Below are 22,050 nucleotides of genomic sequence, written 5' to 3' on the forward strand. Positions count from 1 at the left end.
AGTCTATCAAGCTGCAATATGTTGGTAAAAAGAATAATGGTTTAAACGACCTCTTATTATAGACTCAACCTTATCAGTATTTACGCTCATAGAACTTCAAAAATATTGATTCTGATCGAAGTAAAATATTGAAAGAAAGTAAATGAACTGAAGAGACACGTTATAAATATACATTCAGCTGCGGTTAGATAGATGATTCATCTAAAAATAATATTATGCTCATTCTAGAAAGTCATCGTGAAAAATACGAATCATGACGTGACTTTAACTATTTTATTTATAATTTTTAAATTATCAAATTTTTATCATACCTACTGAAAAAAAGCAATTAATACTATCTACTGTTGGTCAACAAAAGATTATTTGTTTTCCGCGTATCGAATGTTTGCCGCTGAAGTTATAAATCCATTGGAAAATAGTGGACCCAATGTACAAATATGAATAGCAATTTATTTTTACATCAATGAAATTCAGTTCATGTGTGTAGTTTTACGTGATTCGTAAAAAAATCCTTTGTGCCAAATAACTTGAGCCTTGTTGCCATAAAATGCAGGAAAATGTCGTTTGTGTTACGTGACTTTGGTCGCTATTTGGGCTTTGTTTTGGTCGGAACATCATAAAGCTATCAACATTGACCCCCTGCCTGTCCCTTTAGGGGTGAACGTGTCTTTCATATGCCGTAACCCATGAGACCCATGTGTCGTCCATCTTATATTTTATACCGGAGTCGGCAGAAAAGGGTTAATTTTTGAGGAAGGTACAATAAAATGTAATAGTCATTGGATGTTATGGTGCGAAAAACAATACCTTTTTATGAAAGTATAGCACTTCCATAAAAAGTCAACGATAAAGATACATAAATACGATGTTATATCTATTTTTTATAGAGATGTAAGATGTGCTTATAAAAGACGCTACTCTACTCAACCAGACTAGTTAGTACCAACAAAATACAAGTAAAATAGCATTATTAACAACACTCATCGAGTAAGATGAAAATGTAAGTTAGCAGAGCTATAACTTTCGATATTGTAAACAACTGCATATTTCCACTTACTTAACCTTTTATTACTAACCTTGAAAGACACAGTAATCAGATAGTCTTAACACAGATCTCCTAATGAAAATAAAACATCGCGGTAAACATTCACAGCTTGCTTTCTGTGCCAATTGTTCATTGCAATCAGTCGAATTGGGTCATGCTGTCTGTGCGTGTTAGAAATGAATTTTCCACACTACTTTTAATCCAATATCGAACCTCTATACCGTGTTCTATAGAGTATGGTAATGCTAATAAATCAATTGAATTGAGGTGTAGGATCCTCCTGTGTATTTAAAACTAGCTGACCCGCGCAACTTCGCTGGCGTCACATAAGAGAGAATGGGTCAAAATATTCCCCGTTTTTGTAACATTTTTCACCGCTGCTCTGCGCCTATAGGTCGTAGCGTGATGATATATAGCCTTCCTCGATAAATGGGCTTTCTAACACCGAAATAATTTTTCGAATTGGACCAGTAGTTCCTGAGATTATCGCGTTCAAACAAACAAACAAACAAACTCTTCAGCTTTATAATATTAGTATAGATATTACATCGAGGTCGCCACCATGTGTCAGGCATAGTTATTATAAAGATATAGCGTTAATGTATCGCGTGTTTCAGAATATAGACTTGATTTTGTTTCAGTCGATAATGATTGATGAATAGTACTTACAGATCAATACTCCACATTAAAGCAAAAAAGGATTATAGAAGGCACATTTTAAGAGTGACTTGTGTGAATTTGGAAATGAATTTATTCTAACGCGTTTGCGTTAAAATGATAAATGAACTAATTTTGTTTGAATGCTCTTGTAATATTCTGACAATTGTTGGTAACTACCATTGTATTGAAATTCGTGACGGGGCTACAATTTAGCGAGTGGCCTAATAACAAGTTTTAGGGAAAAGCCTGACTAATTATTTTGTAAACAAAATTCTAAGCTAATGGTCAATTGTGAAAATAAAAACGTATGGAAAAACAATACAAATTGTTCGTCAAATGTAATTTATTTTGTTTGTCCACAGCCCATCGTCGTATGCGGACAGTCACCAACTGTTTCCTAGTAAACCTGGCTGTAGCAGACTTGCTAATGGCTACACTAAACGGTGCTCCGAACTTCATATTCCTAGTGACGGCAGACTGGCCTTTCGGAGCCGTCACTTGCGCCGCGAGCAACTTCACAGCCAACCTGACTGTGTCCGCGGGAGTGTTCACATTAGTCGCCATTACTGTTGACAGGTAAGCAAATATTGTTTTACTTCCTCGTGTAGCGGTATTGATCATATCGTATGACGTATTGTGTAGTTAGCTTGTGTAATGGTACGTTTTCATTACCGCGTACAAATGTTAAGTTAGAAAGAGACCTTAAAGTTAATGTTTGACCGTTTTTTGACATATTATTATGTACTAGCTGACCCGTGCGGCTCCGCTCGCGTGAATTTCGTACTGTTGCTTATTCGTTTGAGCACGCAAATTGCGAAGCACTCGATACACCTACACATAAAAATAGCGAGGATAGCGAAGTTACGATGTCACTAGATTTTATAAATAAGTTATTAATTTATGCACATTATTGCATTCACGTCACAATGCTTGGATTGAAATACCATTTACGGATAGCGAATTTTAAAATCTCAACGGATTGAGTCACAATATAGTCGAAGTCTACACAAATAATGTCTACAAACAGAACACGACCTAGCGTCAGAATGTGTTTACGAAAACTGTTAGTAGTGAGTAAACAAACCACGACGCGACTATCATGGGACTAGTCAGTTTGTACAACTTTGCCTTTGAAGTTACTTAACCGTGGCCTTGCCGGGTAAGCTTTCAGGTTAAATGCAGATTGCAGGTATTATCTCTGTTCTCGAGGACACACGGGAAATAGCAGAGTAATTACAGACAAGATAGGCGTTGGGTTTGAGACAAGTAGTCTTAAAACATCAAACTTTAAATGTAAAACTTTAAGTACGAATAATACTGTTGAAAAACTGGGATCTTTTGATGGAGTTCCAAAAAATATTTATTTCGCTGTGAATAAGAATAATAACTATTGTTGTGTATACGCTCATTTTTGCGTAATGTTTACGGAAGACATGTGTTTCGCGTTAAGTTAATTTTATATTGTGATAACATTTTCTACGAAGAAGTAATTTGTATGGGTACTCATGTGTGATAGAACCTTCTGAGTCAAACGTCAGTACATAGGAAAGTACGGCTAAAAGTTGGAGTTCTCGGAAACGTGATATCATGCGTAATATTAACTGTTAGTGCGTTTTCACACTTGCCGTATATTCACTATAATATTGTACGCTGGTAGACATATAATAAGAACGTATGAAGAAGTAGTTTGTCTTTGGTTAAAGACAATAATAGTAATAAGTTAATAATTAACGCTCAAATCTTACATTGTTTCTGACAATTATATTCTATAACAGTAATGGTAGCGTTAAAAACGGGTTTACACACTTTTTCATAATAACTTTTTTTAGACCATAAGTCGCACCATTTAGCACATACCCAAGTTTACAATCGCGTATCATACGCAAATCTAGTTCATCGTCCTTAATGAAATCCCCATAATTATTTTCGGTGGGTAGCATATTGGGGTCAAGTCAGGCCAAACCATGAAAAATAAAGGACTATGGGCAAAAATGTATGGGCTCCGTCCCCACCTACCAACAAACATGGAACTGATACCAACGTGTTCATAAAGTGCCCCCTATTTAATTAAAATCCTTTGTTTTTGATAAATCAGTGGGAATATATATTAAAAAAAAAAACAATTTGTAATTATTATTTAACGTATATTTTTATTTTACATTTGTAAGTTATTTTAACATTATTGTTATATTACAGTACTAACTCATATGTATAATAATGTCCTCCTAGCCGATATACGGCTACGGCGGTCAGTTTCATTGAAACTGGCCATCTGTGCCGGACTTTGTTTATAGTGTCCAAGTGTGTGCACAATACACAGGTACACTCTCTATTCCATCACTCTCATAGTTTGGTGGGACGGATAACCGACACGACCAGTGAGGTCAGGCGCAGGACCGACGGCTTTACGTGCTCTCCGAGACACGGAGGTCTTCGACCTCAACTTCCTAACTCCGGGCAATCTCTAGGAAATTCTTAACAGAAAATCTCAGAAAAGACTGTTTGGCCCGACCCAGGATTCGAACCCGAGACCTCTCGCACCGCAGTCGCATATACTACCGACCGCGCCACAGAGGCACTCATATGTATATACTTATATCATTTCCATTATATGGTTAATATATGTTATTGATTTCATATTTCAATAATTATTTTTACTCGTCAATTATAATGCTGTCTAACAGATGCGCTGGCAGATTAAAATCTGATCAGATCTAAAATCGTGGGTTGGAGAGCGGGGGGAGGGGGTTATTTTGTACCCAGCTATCTTTATGTGCATGCGGCGTCCGCCGCTGTGCACTAATTAATAAATAAATGAGCATGTATTTTGGAATTAGTCGTCAATAATACGTTAACGAGATATTTGTTTAAACGTAAGATACTATGAGAACCCCATGCATTTGGGCAATGTCGCCATATTATTAAAATATCGTCTTGCCAAGATATATCAATTGAGCTACATTTCATTTTTGTTGATGGGTGGGGACGATTCCGCCCATAGTCCTTTAAAATGTTCATATTAAATGCGATATTTTTTCATCGAAACGAATTTTTATAATAATTACTTTTGTTCGATTCCCGAAATCTGTAATTTTAATTCTTTCGATGCTTTTCCCGATATCCTCAATAATTTTGTCAATTAGAGCGCGTTTGACCTTAAGAAGCGTATCTCGCGGCTGTGACCTTTGACCTTTATTTATATTTTGTTTTATCTCAAGTAGGCATTATCATGTTTGAGCACGTATTCTTTGGGAGTGGTCTGTGAAAAGGTTTGTTTTAAATTTAATATATTTTTTACTTACGTACTTGTTATGTTAAAATGTCTGTTGAATTTAGGTCGTCTGTTAATAAATTGTTTAAGGATATCGCGATAACCCCGTTTCACAATTATTTCCTTTATGTTTTCAAAGAAGTTATTAAGACTGCTTTTATGTCCTTCCAAATGTAGATATATATATACAATATTGCGTCCCTTGGTTTTGAGGTTTTCTCAGCATCGCGGGCGAACAGTAAAATCGGTTTAAAAAACCTTTTTTAACGTGGCTAATGTTTTATGCATACACCTGCACTCTGGGTTGAGTGCAGGGTTATGTGGGGCTCTCCCGCCAGAAGGGCGGGCATACCCACTAAACCGCCACGTGTATCCTCACGGCCGCTTGTGGCGGCGTGCGGCGGGATAACTGCCGAAGCATGTACCGCAAGCCGCACGCCACGCGGATGCCCCAATTTAGGGGTCCCTCACAGAGGCTGCCTAAAGCACCTCATTACCTAAATGCCGATGGGCCGGACACAACAACCCATCGGCAACCCTCGAGAGGACCTATTTTACTGGACGGCAGTGTCCCCGTAGCCGCCGCCCAAGGTCCTCACTAAGGTGGGATGCGCCGATCGTGCGCCAGACGCCGGCGACCTACCCGGCGGCGACGCATCTGGGCGGCAAGGGGATCATTCTCACGCGCCCTCTCGGCCTCCTCCTTCCGCGATATCACCTCCTGGCAGAAGGTTATCATCGCCCTCCACGCCGAGGCGCCGCACGCAATGGCCCTGACGACGGCCGGCAGCGACAAATCGGCGCCTACCACCTCAACAAGGCGCGCCCTCTGTGTGGTCCACGCCGCGCAGTCAGAAAGTGTGTGCGCCGCGGTATCTTCCTCGGCGCCGCAATGATGACACTCTGCCGTCGGCTCCCTCCGAGCCACCTTCCACAGGTAGCGGCCAAAGCAGCCGTGACCGCCAAGGACCTGTGTAAGGCAGTAGGTGATCACGCCGTGCTGTCTATTCGTCCACTCGCCAAGGACCGGCCGGATGGCGCTGATGGTTAAAACGCCGGCGGTTGGTTCCTCCAGCCGCTCGGCCCAGGTCCGGAGGACACCCCGGCGAGACTCTTGCCTCCACCGTGCTATGTCCTCCGGCTCCGGACCGGTCCCCCGGGACCTGGCCTCCACTGTCTGGCGATAAATGTTCGCCAAGACTTTAGCTTCCAAATCCCATGGGGGAGTCCCCGCGAGGACGCATGCCGCCTCAAATGACACGGTTGCATAGCCCCTTATGGCCCTGATGGCAAGGACGCGCTGTGGCCTTCACAAAACTGCGATGTTTTCCCGGCGCAGCGCGTCAGCCCATATGGGAGCGCCATAAAGGGCCATTGACGACACCACACCCGTGTAGAGCCGACGACAGGCGCCACTCGGCCCCCCGATATTTGGGAGAAGGCGACCCAAGGCACTTGCAACACCGATCAGCCGAGGCGCTAACTGCCGAAAGTGCTCTCTAAAGCCCCACCGACTATCCAGGACGATGCCGAGATACCGCATCGCCCCGCCAATGCCGATTACTACTCCACCGACAACTATGTGCGCCCCGGCCGGCGGCGCATTTCGAGGCCCATGGAAGGCTATGGCCTCCGATTTTTCTAGCGCGACGTTTAGGCCGAGGGCCCTGATCCTTCCGACTATCGTCGCAACGCCCGCCGTGACCAGGAGGGCCGCTTCACGATGGGTGTCGCCGCGAGCTGTGACTAGGGTATCGTCAGCGTAACATGTCACGCCGACCCCTGTCTCGAGCTGAGCCCGCAGCACCCAATCGTAGCCAATGTTCCACAGCGTCGGCCCCAAGACCGACCCCTGTGGAACACCGCACGTGACGGCCGTCCGACACCACTGATCCCGCGCCGGGTAAACTATGTACCTGTCGGAGAGGTAAGAACACAACACTCTCCGCAGGTACTCCGGCACACGGTGGAATCTTAAAGCCTCCTCTATGCAACTCCAAGGTAGCGAATTAAAGGCATTGGCTATGTCCAACGACACCGCAACCACCACACCTCGACCCTCTACCGCCTCTCTTGTAAGGTCGCGCACCCGCGAGATCGCATCGATAGTTGATCGGCCCCGGCGAAACCCGAACTGGTGTTCGTTCAGGTCCGGTCCATGCTCGACCAAATGTTCCGTGAGGCGGGCTGCCAAGAGGCGCTCAAAGAGTTTGCCCACCTCATCAAGCAGAACGATGGGTCGGTATGCCGAGGGTGAATCTCGCGGGCGTCCCTCCTTTGAAATGAGGACCAATCTCCCCGTCTTCCACCGGCGGGGGAAGTTGCCCCGTTCCAGGCACGCGGAGAACAGCCGCAGTACTCTGGACTCGAGCGCGTCAGGCAAGGCCAATGCCCAAACCCGTCCCGGAATGCCATCAGGCCCTGGGGCAGTGTTACGTCCTTTAAATTTGTTCAGCGCCAAACGCAACTCGGCCATAGTCAATTCTGGCACAGCTGCCTCCTCCTCTAGGACTTCTTCCACCACCGATATGGAAGGGGGAGAGTGCCTTCCGCGATCCGGGAACAATACAGACACAACTTGTTGAAGAAAGTCCGGCTGAAGACTCTCCGTCAGGGGCGGTGTCCAGGGGCGTAACTTTGCCCGCACCAGCCTGTAAGGCCGCCCCCATGGATCGAGCTCCAGTGTTTGCACGAACTCCTCCCAAGCCATCCGCTTGGCCTCCTTTATAGCCGCTGTAAGGATACTGCGGCACTCCACGTACGCGGCGTAAAGTTCCGCCTCGCGGGCCTCATTACGACGGCGGCGCCTACTGCGGGCGTACCGACGTCGTGCCGACACGCAAGCTGCGCGTAACTGCGCAAGTTCCGGCGACCACCAATACGCCCGGCGTCTCGGTGAGTTTTGGCGAGAGCGCGGCATGGCCGCATCGCAGACATGCGTAATTGCGGAGACAAGTTCGTCAGCCTCCAACTCTATATCTGCTGGACCCTCCGATGGACTGCTCCATGCCTGCACTAATGCGGCCTCAGCCAAACGCTCACGGTCGAGCATGCCCAACACCCACCTAGGACCAGCCCTAAGCAGGGTCCGATCCGGAATATTCAGTGTAGCTGGTGAGGGGAGAACTACAAACCGGATATACCGGTGATCCGAAAGACTCTCCTCCCCCTCCAGCACTTCCCACCCCTGGACACGTTGTGCGAGGGCAGCGCTGACGATCGTCAAATCAACGATTGAGCCGCCGTTATGACGCACACACGTGTGGACCGACCCCTGATTGGCAAAGACCAGACCCGATGCCGTAGCCCACTCTTCGAGGGCTCTGCCCCGCACGGATGTCACCGGGGAACCCCAGACCGCCGATTTGGCGTTAAAGTCCCCGGCGATTATTACCTGGGCCTGTTGATCCCACCTCACCAGCCTGCTGACTTCTCCGAGGAAATCCTCGAAGTCGGACAGGCGGCAATTTGGCGTGCAGTAGCACGCGACGACAACGAGTGTCCCTACAGAGGCCGCCACGCATCCCCTGCCTTTCGCTACTTTTTCGAAGGGAGGGGAGCCTGCAGTGGTTTGTCTATAAAGAGCCACCAAACCGTCCCTGTCCCCAACCCAGTCGCCCCCGGGAGGAATGCGGTACGGCTCGGCAACTATTCCGACATGTAATTGCCACTGCGCCATGCTTTGGACGAACAAGTCTTGAGCAGCGGCGCAGTGGTTCAGGTTCACCTGGAGGAAGCGCAATGTGGCCATAGTTATGATACGACCATTGCGACTTCCTCCGATTGTGACAACCCATCACGACCCCTTCCATTAATTTTAGAAGGGGATTTCTTCCCCCTCGGTTTGAGCTTGGGGTTGGCACACGCCGGACCACCAAGTTTATGCCCTGCTGGCTTTTTGGCGGCAGCGCAAATGGCACATTTTGGCTCCGCGGAGCACGTGGCTGCTTTATGGCCAGGCTGACCGCAACGGAAACAAACTTCACTACGGTCAACCTCAGAAATACACTTGGCCCTTGTGTGGCCAGTGTACAGACACCTAAAGCACCTGATGGGCTTGGGCTCGGCTACTTTAACTCGAGCCGATACCCAGCCCACCAACAATCTGCCAGCCTCAGCCACCTTCTTAGCTGCCGCGACGGGGCACCGGACCCAGGCTATACCCTCGCCTCTCAGGTCCCGTGAGACCTTTCCACATGAGACTGCCTCCGCGCTGCAGCCTCCGGCGCGCGCGACAGCCGCCGATACCTCATCGGGGGAAGTCGAGTCATCCAAACCCAGTATCCGCATCTCTGCAGACTTGACTGGCCTGGAGACCTTAGCGACATCCCCGAGGACTGCGCTCAGGGCCGAGGCCAAGGAGTCGGCCTTCACGCCCTCCGAGTCCTCCGCTATCTCCAAAATACGTGCGCCGGTAGCGGTCTCACGTATTTGGCAGCCTGCTGCAATACCGTGTTCAGCGAGAACAATGGCTGATTTGGCCTTGTCCAGCATGGCCCTATAAGTTACCCCATTGGCCAGAGCGTCTGGGGTCAGAGCTAATACAATGGCCGAAGTTGACGGAGGCCTGAGAGCAACTGCCGGTTTCGGTTTTCCCTTGGAAGGAGGCGCTTTTCTAGTGGCCGAATCAGAAGTAGTAGCTGCCGTTTTACCTCTCTTATTGCCTTTGCGGCGCACCACTGTGCCCCAGCTGTCTTTCGAGGCAGCCGGAGGCTCAACAACAATTGATGCAGTAAAAGCGGAAACCGATTCTTCCGTCGTCTTTCTCCCCTTTCCCTTACCCTTTTTCCCAGTCTTGGATGAAGAGGTAGGGGCAGGGGTAGAAATTGGAGGTGCTGCAGGCGCAACGGGTGCTGCCTTCTTTTTATCCGCTGCAAGTGGAGGGCGAATTCGGGGCTCAGGGGGCAGCCGAGCCTCAATTGCCTCAAGCCTGGCGTCAACCATCAGACGCAAGTCACCGATGGCACGCTCCATCGCTGAATCTGCCGCTACAGGTTGAGACACCCGACCCAGAGGCATCTCACGACCCTCAAGTTGCGAAGCTGGAAGAGTTGAGACGTACTGTCGCAGTGCCTCCAGCTCCTGACGCAGACATACTATCTCCGCCCCAAGGCGATGGTTCTCCGTTTTTAATAAAAGTGTCTCCTCGCTCGCTGACCTCCTTGAGAGTTTAGAGGTCAGAGATTTGATGACTTTCGAAGCTTCTTTCAGGCGCTTTTTAGACGCTCCCTTCAAATTGAGAGAATGGTCTGTGACAATTAACATCTCCTCTAAATTGTCGTAAATCTTGACGGCTATGTCAGCAGCTGTCAGATCTTCAGATGACAACATCGACCGTGCTACAGGCGCTCGCTCTCCTCCTCCGGCTGAACAGGCTGAATCACTCATAAGTGATTCAGCATCACCTCTGAAGGCCTCTAGAGGCAAGCCGGCAGCTGAATTCGTAGCGAGTTCACTCTTTTTCCCTTTCCTCACCTTTCTACTTTTGGAAGGAGCCTCTTGCTCCCTTCCGGGCTCCGACGGTACAAGGAATTCATCCCGCATAACAATCGGCCTCTTTCTTAAGTATCGCCTGGAAACCACCTCGCTCCTTTCCGAACCAGAGTCGGCAATGCTGAGGTCGCTAACCGACTCGTTTTGCCAGTTTTTACCCGAAGGCCCCGACGATTGGCTACGTCCACGACTTGTCGAAACAAAACTACCGCGTCCACTCCCACCCGGTGTTTTACTAGTCCTAACTAACTCCTCCTCCACAACAACGTTTGTATTTTGTAATTTATGTTCCATATTGTTCCCACGAGAATGAGAGCAACATAAAGTCCACCGGGGCAGTGGCCTCATACTCCGGTAACCCTAATACCACTGGGGGGCGGGAGGTACCCCAGGGATGGCCGCTAATGGCTGATATTACCCTCCAGCCACTCGCAGAGCGAGTGAACCCCGACCACGCAAGGCCCCAAAGGGGCGCCACTGCCGGAGTTTCTAGGGGATTTTTTATAGAGGTTTACTCCTCGCGGCCCGGCCGGTTAAGGCAAGGCCCTCGGTCCCGCGCGTAAACATGACACGAACGGGATTACGATTTGTGACGGTTGACAGGAGCGGCGACGGCCAGCCCTCTGTCTGCTCGGGGCAGTGTTAGTGCACACCGAGCCCGTCCCCCACAAGAGCCTTGCGCAACTAATGCTACACAGGACCCCCCCCCCATGTCCCCTGCAAGAGCAGAGCAACAGGACGCAAATGTCCACCTCCATGGTGTGTAGAGAGGTTTACTACAAACCTATCTCCTCAACTATAGCTCGAATTTTCCAATCAAGCACCCGCGACCCCGAAATCATCAACACAGCTAAATAAAAGCTGAACGCATTGAAAACCCGGCAACTACAAATACTCAACTAGAAAATCCGAGCTACACCAGTGCCACGTTAGCCACGCCAGAAATTTCTAAATCGTGTGTCCGCCCCCCACGTGATCAGATGGTCGATCCGGACGTGTGGATGGTTTTTAGGGGGCGGTTTAAAAAACCTAGTATTTTGTCTTCAGCATATTTTAAAATAGTTCTAAAGTATCAGGCCAATATTAAACCAAATGACTGTTCTAAGGCTTTGAAAATTTTACCATTCTTTCTCCCAGCTTTCTTTTTCCTTCGACGTAAACTTAACGAGACTATCCCTTATTTTATTTGTAAAATCTCGGGTCCATGACGAATTTGTGTCAACAAGATACTTTATACGCGTTTTATGTTCTAATAACTTCCTTATTTACTTTAACTTTGCTTACGACTACTTATTCAAAGAGAAAAGTTTAGTCCAAAAGGATTTACGCAAGTTTGTCTTTGTTCATCTCGAGTTTCGTCCATCATTTATTTTGTTACTCTTCTTGAAGTATCAGAAATATGAGAGCAACTGCTATCATTCCTCTGTTCAGTTTTTAGGTCAGGCACAGGCTTAAGTTATACTGCGATAGTCTTGATATCCTTATACTATTGATGAAGTATGGGAATATTTGAATTGAAAAATTCTGGGTCGCCTTGATGTATCTTGTTGTTTGATATCTAGTTAATACAAACGTGTACTATTTTTTTTATTGAATAATATCGTTTATTGTAGTTCATAAATTTATCAATTCTTTCGTTTTACATAGGTACTTAAATTATTTTGGATCGATTTCGACAAAATTTGTATACTTACCAACAAAAGCATTTCTAATTAAACATAGCAAAACCTGTTGTCTTAAAATGTTCGCAATTAAGCCGTTGTTGATTCAAAATGTCCCCAATCTGACGATGATACAAATCCCGTGCTTCACTGACTACACCCGATCCCATTACTTTATCCAATGAACTGTCAATACCAAAGGGTTTCGTGTTGATAGAGATTTGTATATTACCCAGGGATTTTATCGGAATTAACCCACGGGAAGAGTAATTATTGTCAAGTTATGCATCGCCACGTTTTAAATTCCTCTTGAGATTACAGCAATTGCTCAGCTGGATCGAGATCGTTTTTCTCTCGGATCATTGATTTGCGCGTATTTTTGAACACGGAAGCAGCTACCTAATATGCATATGCCATCAAAAACATTCTGTAAAAACCTCAAGTCTCGCCGTAAAAAGTTGTGAGATCTATATAATACCAAGTCGATTAATCTATTTAGTCTCTACTTAAAGGACTTTCTGTCTTAAGTTATTACGTATGTTATTATCATGCCAATTTAAAAAAAAATACCTCTAAAACAAATAGACCGACCTGGCCATCGCATGATTTGATTATTAGTATGTATCACACTACACAACACGACGAGAAGTTAATGCTCCTGAAATGTTAATGGCGAATTTGTGTTTTCTTGCGATGACCAAGTCGATCTATTTGTTTTAAAGGTATTTTTTTTTAAATTGGCATGATAATAACATACGTAATAACTTAAGACAGAAAGTCCTTTAAGTAGAGACTAAATAGATTAATCGACTTGGTATTATATAGATCTCACAACTTTTTACGGCGAGACTTGAGGTTTTTACAGAATGTTTTTGATGGCATCTCACTTCTTTTTGTAAAGCGAATAGAGCAAACATAAGTCCAATTTGTATGGAAAGCCGTATTTTTTTCATAATTCAACATATTTTCCTATGGGAATGTTGTTCAGTTTCATGGGCTAAACACCCTTATCCACCCTATACCCCCTCCCGTGATGTCTCATATAGTAGATACATATTTACACCTATTTATTTTATTTTCTACAGAAATAATAATTTAATTCATTAACTGCAAATGTAACCTTGTAATCTTATACATTTATATGGGATTACAAAGTTATTGTTGCAGTTAGTGTATTTAGAAAACTTGACCGAAATTAGAAAATATTGAATTTTTCCCATGATTAAGACACTAAACCCTATTTGTATTCTAAATTTTAAGCTTCTAAGTCTGCTAGAAGTACCTTAGACTTTTGATGATCGGTGAGTCAGTGAGTCAGTGAATCAGTGAGTGACAAAATTCAAAATTTTAACAAGTTGTCATTCTTAAACTACTGGTTCAAATTGACTGAAATTTTAAATATACCGTGTTTATACAATGACTGATTAGTTGCTGAAAATCCAGGCTTCTTGTTTTATCCACTACGAAATTATAGGGGTGTCAAAAATAGCCCGAATTGCTTCGAGAAAAGGATGTTACGGCCGTGCCGCTTTTTTTTTGCTCGACTTGCGGGGGCACTTCCGTGCCCCCAGATCTAATGTTAGCAGGTCCATAAGAATTAATTACGTATAAATTTGGTTACTGTTTACCAGACGCTGCATTAATCCGTATCGAATAAAGGTTTGATAAGACTCTGCTTACTACGTATTTGTAAATAGCACTCCATGTGAGTAGGTAGTAAAAATAGTAATATAGGTGTTTCGTGAGGGGTAACGATATTCAGAGATAAGTGACTTTTTACTTTGTGAAAATCTAGGCACCATAAAACTTGAGTACCAAGATTATAGTTTTACTACCGGGAAGAGTGTTCATATCAAAATTTTATATCTATTACGGCCTTTAGGTTCACTTATCTTTTTGACCTTTAACTGTGTTGTGCTCACACCACCGTTACCTAGAGAGCTATTTTCAGAGGCAAACATTTACACAGTGCCATTGCCGTAACTTAGGCAGAGGTTTTAAACCTGTTAAAGCATGTGAAGGCTAGAGGGGTGTTAAACAGATTTGGAGCTGACGAATGACTACAGCATATATAACATGACGCACTGATAAATTTCTCCAAATAGGTTTAGCCATTTTGATATGTGGGACAAACACACAATATGAGTTAGGATTACTGACCGGCGTTTCATCACCCCTGGTTAAGAAAAAAAGTATATAGTTTAATTTATTGCGTATGGTTTGTATTACCTACTGTAAGGTTTCATATTTTGTTCTCCTGTAATAATCCTTCTTTTTTCTTTCTAAGATTTAATACTTTAAAGGGAAATCTTATAATCGGCCTTCCATAACTAAATTTATACTATTATATTGTACACTAGCTGTAAGTTTTCTGAACACTTAAAAATAAAATAACAAACATCCATCCATGCTCGCAAAATGTTTTTTACGATATTTTGTTTAAGCAACGTAATATATTCTTAAAACTTCCTATTATCAGAATTGTATTATGTTTGTTATCTAATTTGTAAACATTATCCCTTTTTATTCCTAAAGTCCTCTCTAACACTGTCCTTAACTCGTCTGGCACACCCATCAACCATTTAGTTTGAAATTCGGACGTCCAAACTAAATTAGTTCCTACGTACGTAAGAGGCCTCGTTCAATTTACTATACTAAATCGACAATGCCTATTCAAACTAGCCTCAATAGCAAAGTCACTAGAGACTCAAGATCTCAATTTCAACGTATCGTGAGTTAATAACACTATCTACAAATTGACCTTGTGTTCTGAGAGAATATGCTATAGATCTCATGATAAAGGAGTTGATTCTCGGGTTATGTATATTGGATTTTTCTATAGTTTATTTTAGTGCCGTTGTCTCTACCTACCCCTGAGGGAGAATCTTATAATATTATGTGTATGTGTGTCTGTATCAATTTAATCATTTACCATACAATAGGCGGGATTCTAAATCAGTTATTAGGTAGAATGTTTTTTTAAATAGCTTGGAGCTCTCCTCTTTCACATGGGACGAAAATTGTATCCAGTGAAAAGTAAATGTATTAAAAAAAAAACTCTATCCATATTTTGGGTACAACAGGCATTTAGTTTTGAAACAATGCTGCCAACAAATAAATAATCACATTCGTTTGACTCACTTTTGACATACGATTTAAATGATTCATTGATTTAAGTTCCAAATATATTAATTAATACTCACATATTAGTTGAATTTAATTATCATAATGCTTGACGTGACAGCTCCATTGTGTATTGTTGCTGTCAGTCAATTTACTTGTGACCGTTTAATTTCTATTTAGTCCATTGAAATGTTACATGAGATTAACATTTATTAGAGGACGCAATTTTATTTTTGGAACATGTAGGGGGGGTCAGTAGAAGCTTAACTTGAAGTTTGTGGGGTCGCCACCCTTGTCCCCCGGCCGCCATCTTGGAAAAGGGGGTGGAAACACTTTTTTCGCTATATCTCGGAAACTATGCGTTTTACAATGAAATTGTAAACGCATAATTTGTAGCAAATTATTTTGTCTACAAATATGTCTAATAACTTTTTGTTCTAAATAAACAATTTAAAAAGTTATAAGCAAAAAAGTGCAATTTTTTTTATAGTTATTTTCTTTATTGCTCTATAACTTTTTTTAGCGACAGCCGCGCGGATGGGTCTCTGAGGTTAAGCTACGCTTGCCGAGGTTGTTTGGTGGATGGGTGACCATCTTACACATATCGAGTTCCTCCCTATTTCGGAAGGCACGTTAAATTGTGGGTCCCAGCTGTCATTTTCGAAGATATTTGACAGTCGTTAACAGTACTCAGAAGCTTGAAAGTCTGACAACCAGTCTTAACGAGGGGTATCGTTTTATATCCCAGGTAAATGGGTTGTGGAGGTCAGACAGGCAGTCACTCCAAATAAAACACTGGTATTCAGCTGCATCTGGTGAGACTGGAAGCCGACTCCAACATAGTTTGGAAAAAAGGCTAAGCTGATATGAATATATTAAAAAAAATTAAGTCATACCAATGTTGTAGAGAATTTTGCGAGGAAAATTTTGCCCTATATTTTTTTTAATTTCATTAATTAGAAACTCAGTAACAGCGCTCCGAAATAGACCGGATTCGGAAAGAAATTTTTTGTAAAAAAAAATTCACTATTTTGCTTATAACTTCTTTAATTGTTAATTTAGGACAAAAAGTTATTAAACATATTTGTAGACAAAATAATTTGCTACAAATAATCCTTTAACAATTTTATTGTAAGACGCATAGTTTCCAAGATATAGCGAAAAAAGTGTTTCCACCCCTTTTCCAAGATGGCGGCCGGGGGACAAGGGTGGCGACCCCACAAACTTCAAGTTAAGCTTCTATTGACCCCCCCTACATGTCCCAAAAATAAAATTGCGTCCTCTAAGAAATGCAATATTCGGCCCTCAAATTGTAACATTTCAATGGACTAATTGTTATGTAGATATCGACGATAACTGTGTTACATTAAATTATAATATCTTTGTAAAGAAAAGAAAATGAATAAAATATACAAGAGTCGTCTTTAGGTTAGTACAAAACTAATAAACTACATATAGTATATACATACTACTAATAAGCTAGTTGAAGCACCAATGATATGCATAGCAAAGCAGAAATTTTGCTACCTTATATTTAAAAGGCAAATCTTTAAGTAAATTCTGTTAAAACCAATTATATTCAAGCGAAAACGATTTAAACACACACTAAAAGTAATTACGTTCCGGGATTTAATCGCACGTATAAAGTAGTAGTATCTTACCTCTCATAAAGTCCCGGTTAATACTTTCCAATTAGTTGACAAGATTCGCTTATCTTTGTCGTTAATTTTACCTGCTACGCTCGAACTAACTTTCATAGAACTTTACACTTAATATATGTTATTACAACGACTAATGAAATGAAATTGCCCTAAAGAACAATGCTTTATTCAGAGGCTAATGTAATTTGCAGTTCACTTATTTAAAGAGGATTGGCGTTGTGCACTTGACACACGTGAAACCTACGCCTGAAACTCGTGATAGCTTCGGGTGTCATCACATTAAACATAGTTCTGTTATTGAAATATTGGAAACCTTTGTGTATGAAAACTTTTACCAAACATGTTTTGATATTGAAGCACAGAAATGTTTTCGCTTTTGTAACCCACTGAACTAGATAATATTAAAAAAGCTAACTTCGTGATGAGCGACCGAAGTTGCTCCTAACAAAGTTGGGATGCTGAAAATGGCGGCCGTCATATAGTTGTTTTTTTATTAGCACAGCAGTCCCATATTACTGGGGAGTAGAATTTAACGGCCTGTACTCAAGGGAAATGGAAGGGACCTATAAAAGTCCAAATACGACCTGTTTGACTTTATTGCGACACCTCTTTTAGGCTGATGCCAATAATGGAATTGACTCCACAGCTTTAGGAGAAAATGACTCTGTCTCTTTCAACGATATTGCATGGCTTTTGTCGGCTTTGATATATCAGGACAAACTTTAAATCCGCTAGCTATAGAGGTGCGAGCGTGCCAAAATCCGGCAAACATAAATAAAAACGTGGAAAAAAAGATAACAGTCCCTTTGGTGCCGGTGGTCTGATGAAATAGATCGTATAAAACATATTCTACGTGGTACGTCACCTTTAAAAACCATTTGGGTTGACTCTATTCGTAGCTGTTAGTGATATTGGCTTGTTCATTTGCCTATACGGAGAATTCTCGACTAACATATTTATTTATAACCTTGTTCAAACTCCATTAATTACGCGTGAAGTAATTAAATATGACAGGTGCTCCATTATAACCCAAATATGCATAGTTAACTATGAGAACTCTATTATCTATGTTTAACTTATATTTTGAACTCACTCACAGTGAGTGGGGATAAGTTGGAATGAGATTTTATTTCCGTTTAATCCCAAGTTAAAAGGGTTTTCATTCTGCACAATCATTCTTCGCAGTAGGTATCAAAAGAAAGCAAGACGTAATTACTTAGTGGCGTTACCTATCTACCTCATAATGGATCTGCTAGTCAACTAGATTGAGCTGCCTTTACGTCTAAGCACGATGTCCTAGAATGCTTACAGAATATTAAATAGAACTACACATATAATACCGGTTTTAGGGTAGTTAATTATACCAATTTACGGTAAAAAAATACACTCATCAATTAAAAAACTCAGATCACTTCTAGTTTAATTTATTCTCCATATTCACACGTTACATATACTGGCAATGTAGTTTTAACGAAAATTTAAAATTGAATACGTAATTAAAGTGAAATGTCACTGACATATTTTTGGTTACAGTGAAATTAAAAACAGTGGAATTAAAATTATTTTGTTTATTTAGTGAAAGCAAGCAAACTTTTTTAATGAAAAAGTGTTACGAATTCATTGTTAGATACTCTATATCTAGGTTTACAAAATATATTTGATACAAGATGCCACTAAATTACAGTGTATGTTCCACGCTATGCATATAAATTAATGTTTGTATAATAATATGCAAGGGCACGGGAATGCACTAGCGCAATATACCTAAGTGCGGAAACTACTAGGACTTAGTAGAGAACAAGGAGTTTCCGTATACACTCAGACTAACACTTAATTGTGCACTTGAATTGTAGATCGTTTACTTACAAACATTAATTCACTTGGTAGTGTTTGATTGCTGTTTTATTGCTACTGTTTTCTCTAGCTCAGTTTTAGCTACGATAACACTCCCAAGTTCCATTGGTTTATTGATAAAGAACAAAGATTGAATCTTACTTTTAGAATTACTCATATCATATTATCGTCAACGGCAACGTGTTCCGTAGCTCGATTCTCGACTACATATCGAGAAATTTTACACGAAAATTGATCAGCGCTTCTGACGGGCGTCGTGGAAAGTATTTTGGGCGGTACATTTTAAATAATATAATATATCAAACTCTCGATACTCGATGGTTCGAAATGTCGAGAATCGCGCTACCAGAAAACTTACATGTGCTTGGTTTTTGAGTAGAATCAATACCGGAAAGCTTGAGCTATGAGAGCCTTTTATACGCTGCGGAAGGAGAGCCAACTGGATCGACGTGGTAGAGTAATAATTGTTTGATTTGAAAAATACAATTTACGAAGGATTAATTTTGCTATCACTCCGGGTCGAAATAGCATGCTAAAATTTATAAACATATTGTGTTTTTATGCATAAAATTAAATACCAGTATGAGGTTGATAAATTGAGTTTAATATACATGGATGCTATTAAATACGAATATTTGAAGAGCCACAATGTGTAATAATATAGTTATCTGTGAATAACTTTCGACGTAAGCCTACATGCAATGTATTTATATTCTTTAAGCCGCGCTACGGCCTTCTATTTGAAAGTTCGAATCTTCTGGATTTGTACTGGACTTTTACAAGTTATTACATGCTCGAGTTCATTTCCGATAGTTTTGCTATCTCATATCGTCAACAAACAGCTGTCCGTATTCTATATTACATTATTGTCCTTTTATACTCCAATCGACCCATATCGTATTTCGTATGAATAGAATATGGTAGTGAATACCGAATACAATAGATTGGAACTAAATATTCTAGATATAGAATAAAGTCATTTCTCGTACTATTGATAATAGAGCTGAATAATAAATGGCTTTCAAACTCAAACGAATTTTAAAATGCGAATGGATTTTAAAATAGCTATTCGTTCTCTATTATTGAAAGTGATTTGTAAAAAATATGTTATTGTATGCGGAGATCTGCACAGAATACAAATGATTTCTAATTATTATTTTTTGTCCGTGATCTACTGAAAATAGTGAACACTTATTTTTTGACGAAATTCTAAATGCTAAAAACGGCAGTATAATTGAGTTGAAAAGTCACATAACGTCGTCAGTACGTTTTATAGCAATGTGTGACATTATTATCCCCCGCTCTCTAACTTTAATGCTTATATTTGAGTATTTTTTTATATTGGGTATGAGAAAAATACGAGAACGTGATTATTATTTTGTTTTTGAAATATCTAACTCAAAACAATTACCATTTGGCTACACTGTCGACACACTCTAATGTTCTAAATAATCATATTTTAAAACATACCTTTAATTTCACACTCAAGGCCTCCCTCATTACGGGAGGAGACCCTTGCAGCCACCCAGCAGTGGGACTATTAATAGGTTACATTTATTTATTTAATTACACATGCATATAATGTAGGGCTGTAGGCAAAAGTGTATGAAACACGCGCACATTTCACTACCAACAATGTTAGTCCCAAGTTAATAGGTAGCGAGCCTAATGCCATTATTATTTTAAAACTAAGTCGCGAAATTAAAGTAAACTTGAACCTAACCCTGAAAACTTACTTTAATAAGAAGTTTATTAAAGTAAGTTTTCAATGACGCACATCTTGAAGTCGACATGACATTTCTAGTAGATTAAAGTACTTTCCCAAGAAACGAAGTATGACACGTGTAGAACTTTCTTACTCATTATATTTCTTAAGTCCTTTAAGACATACGGGCTTATTTAGCCGTAGTACTTTAATTATCATGATTAAAATAACTCAGTTCACAAGAAATAATTACTCGGGCGTTTAAATTTCTGTTACAAATCGGAGTTTTACTTTTTGAGGTTGTAAGAGTTTTGAGGTTTTGGCCTACTTTTAGAAAGTTTGTGGACCAATTAAATCTTTTGTGGTGTTATGCAGGCTGTGCACTTTAGCTTTGAATTTCACTTTATCTACTTATAGTAAGTTTTATAGAAATTATATTTTATTTTGAAAGAATATCCGTTGAGTGTTTTTGGGAGTGGTTCTTGCTATATTTAGGTATTGATTTTTTGCCACAGTAATATTAATTATTATATTCCACAAGATAAACTATGATGTACTACACTAATTATGTTTATGAAGGTTCATACTGTTTCTAGAACCTCGCAAAATAAGGTGATCATAAAATAGCCTCTATAACCATTTTGGTCTGTGAATAAATATTGAATGTAAGTAAAATCGCGAAACAATTACTTTTTATGGCGCGATACTCGATGATAACGTTCATTGTTATGTTTGGGTGAATTCTTTTGCTATAAAAAGGGTTGCTCTGTACCAATAAACCCCCGTAATATAATATATGTATATTTGGTCAAGTTCTAATTCAAAACGAACGTAGAGTTTTATCAACTTCAAAACATTTTTGAACATAAATGAAAAAGTGTAGCTAATTTTATGTTCAAAAGATCAACCAATTTCATCTAAAAATACGTTGTCCATAAAATATCTGAAAATACATTTTACAAAGTACACAATTTGCAAACATCATTTATTATACGTTTCGCTCGTGGAAACTATTTTTCAAAGTAAGCCGTTGAGTGCAAAACTTTCAAACCACTTTTCTTGGCCGGGTGCAGTGAAATATCAAATTCTGTTTACGGAAGCGTTTTCCATTGACTTGTAAATTCAAAAGATGTAAATACAGATGTCGTGTGAGAAAGATTTAGAAAGTCTCTTATATTTTATTCTACTTTTAGCTTGCAACTTCGTCCGGTTACAAAGATTTTCCGAGATTTTAAGTTCTATGTGTTAATAAATGATATAATTTAACTGTGAATTAAATATTATCAAATTTCGTTAGTAGCTCTTCGTTACTGAGTAAAACATTCATCCAAACTTGGCAATTATAATTTTGCTATAAGTACATTTTACATAGAGAGAATTGTGCATTTTATTACCGCAGAACAATTTCATAATAAAGTATTCTATAGTTTTATACTAAAACAATCTGGGGGCACGGAAGTGCCCCCGCAAGTCGAGCAAAAAAAAAGCGGCACGGCCGTAACATCCTTTTCTCGAAGCAATTCGGGCTATTTTTGATACCCCTATAATTACGTAGTGGATAAAACAAGAAGCCTGGA

At 41.1% G+C, this 22,050-nt stretch overlaps 1 protein-coding gene across 1 annotated transcript in view; it reads left to right on the forward strand.

Annotated features, from left to right (window-relative positions):
• LOC142976732 (tachykinin-like peptides receptor 86C) overlaps window positions 1–22,050 on the forward strand; it is an 84,129-nt gene that overhangs the window by 13,206 nt on the left and 48,873 nt on the right. The window contains exon 3 of the mRNA XM_076120258.1: window positions 2,068–2,281. Coding sequence (XP_075976373.1) covers window positions 2,068–2,281 — 214 coding nt within the window. The remainder of the gene's footprint in view (window positions 1–2,067; window positions 2,282–22,050) is intronic.

The sequence above is a fragment of the Anticarsia gemmatalis genome, chromosome 11, assembly GCF_050436995.1.
Source record: "Anticarsia gemmatalis isolate Benzon Research Colony breed Stoneville strain chromosome 11, ilAntGemm2 primary, whole genome shotgun sequence".
NCBI lineage: Eukaryota > Metazoa > Arthropoda > Insecta > Lepidoptera > Erebidae > Anticarsia > Anticarsia gemmatalis.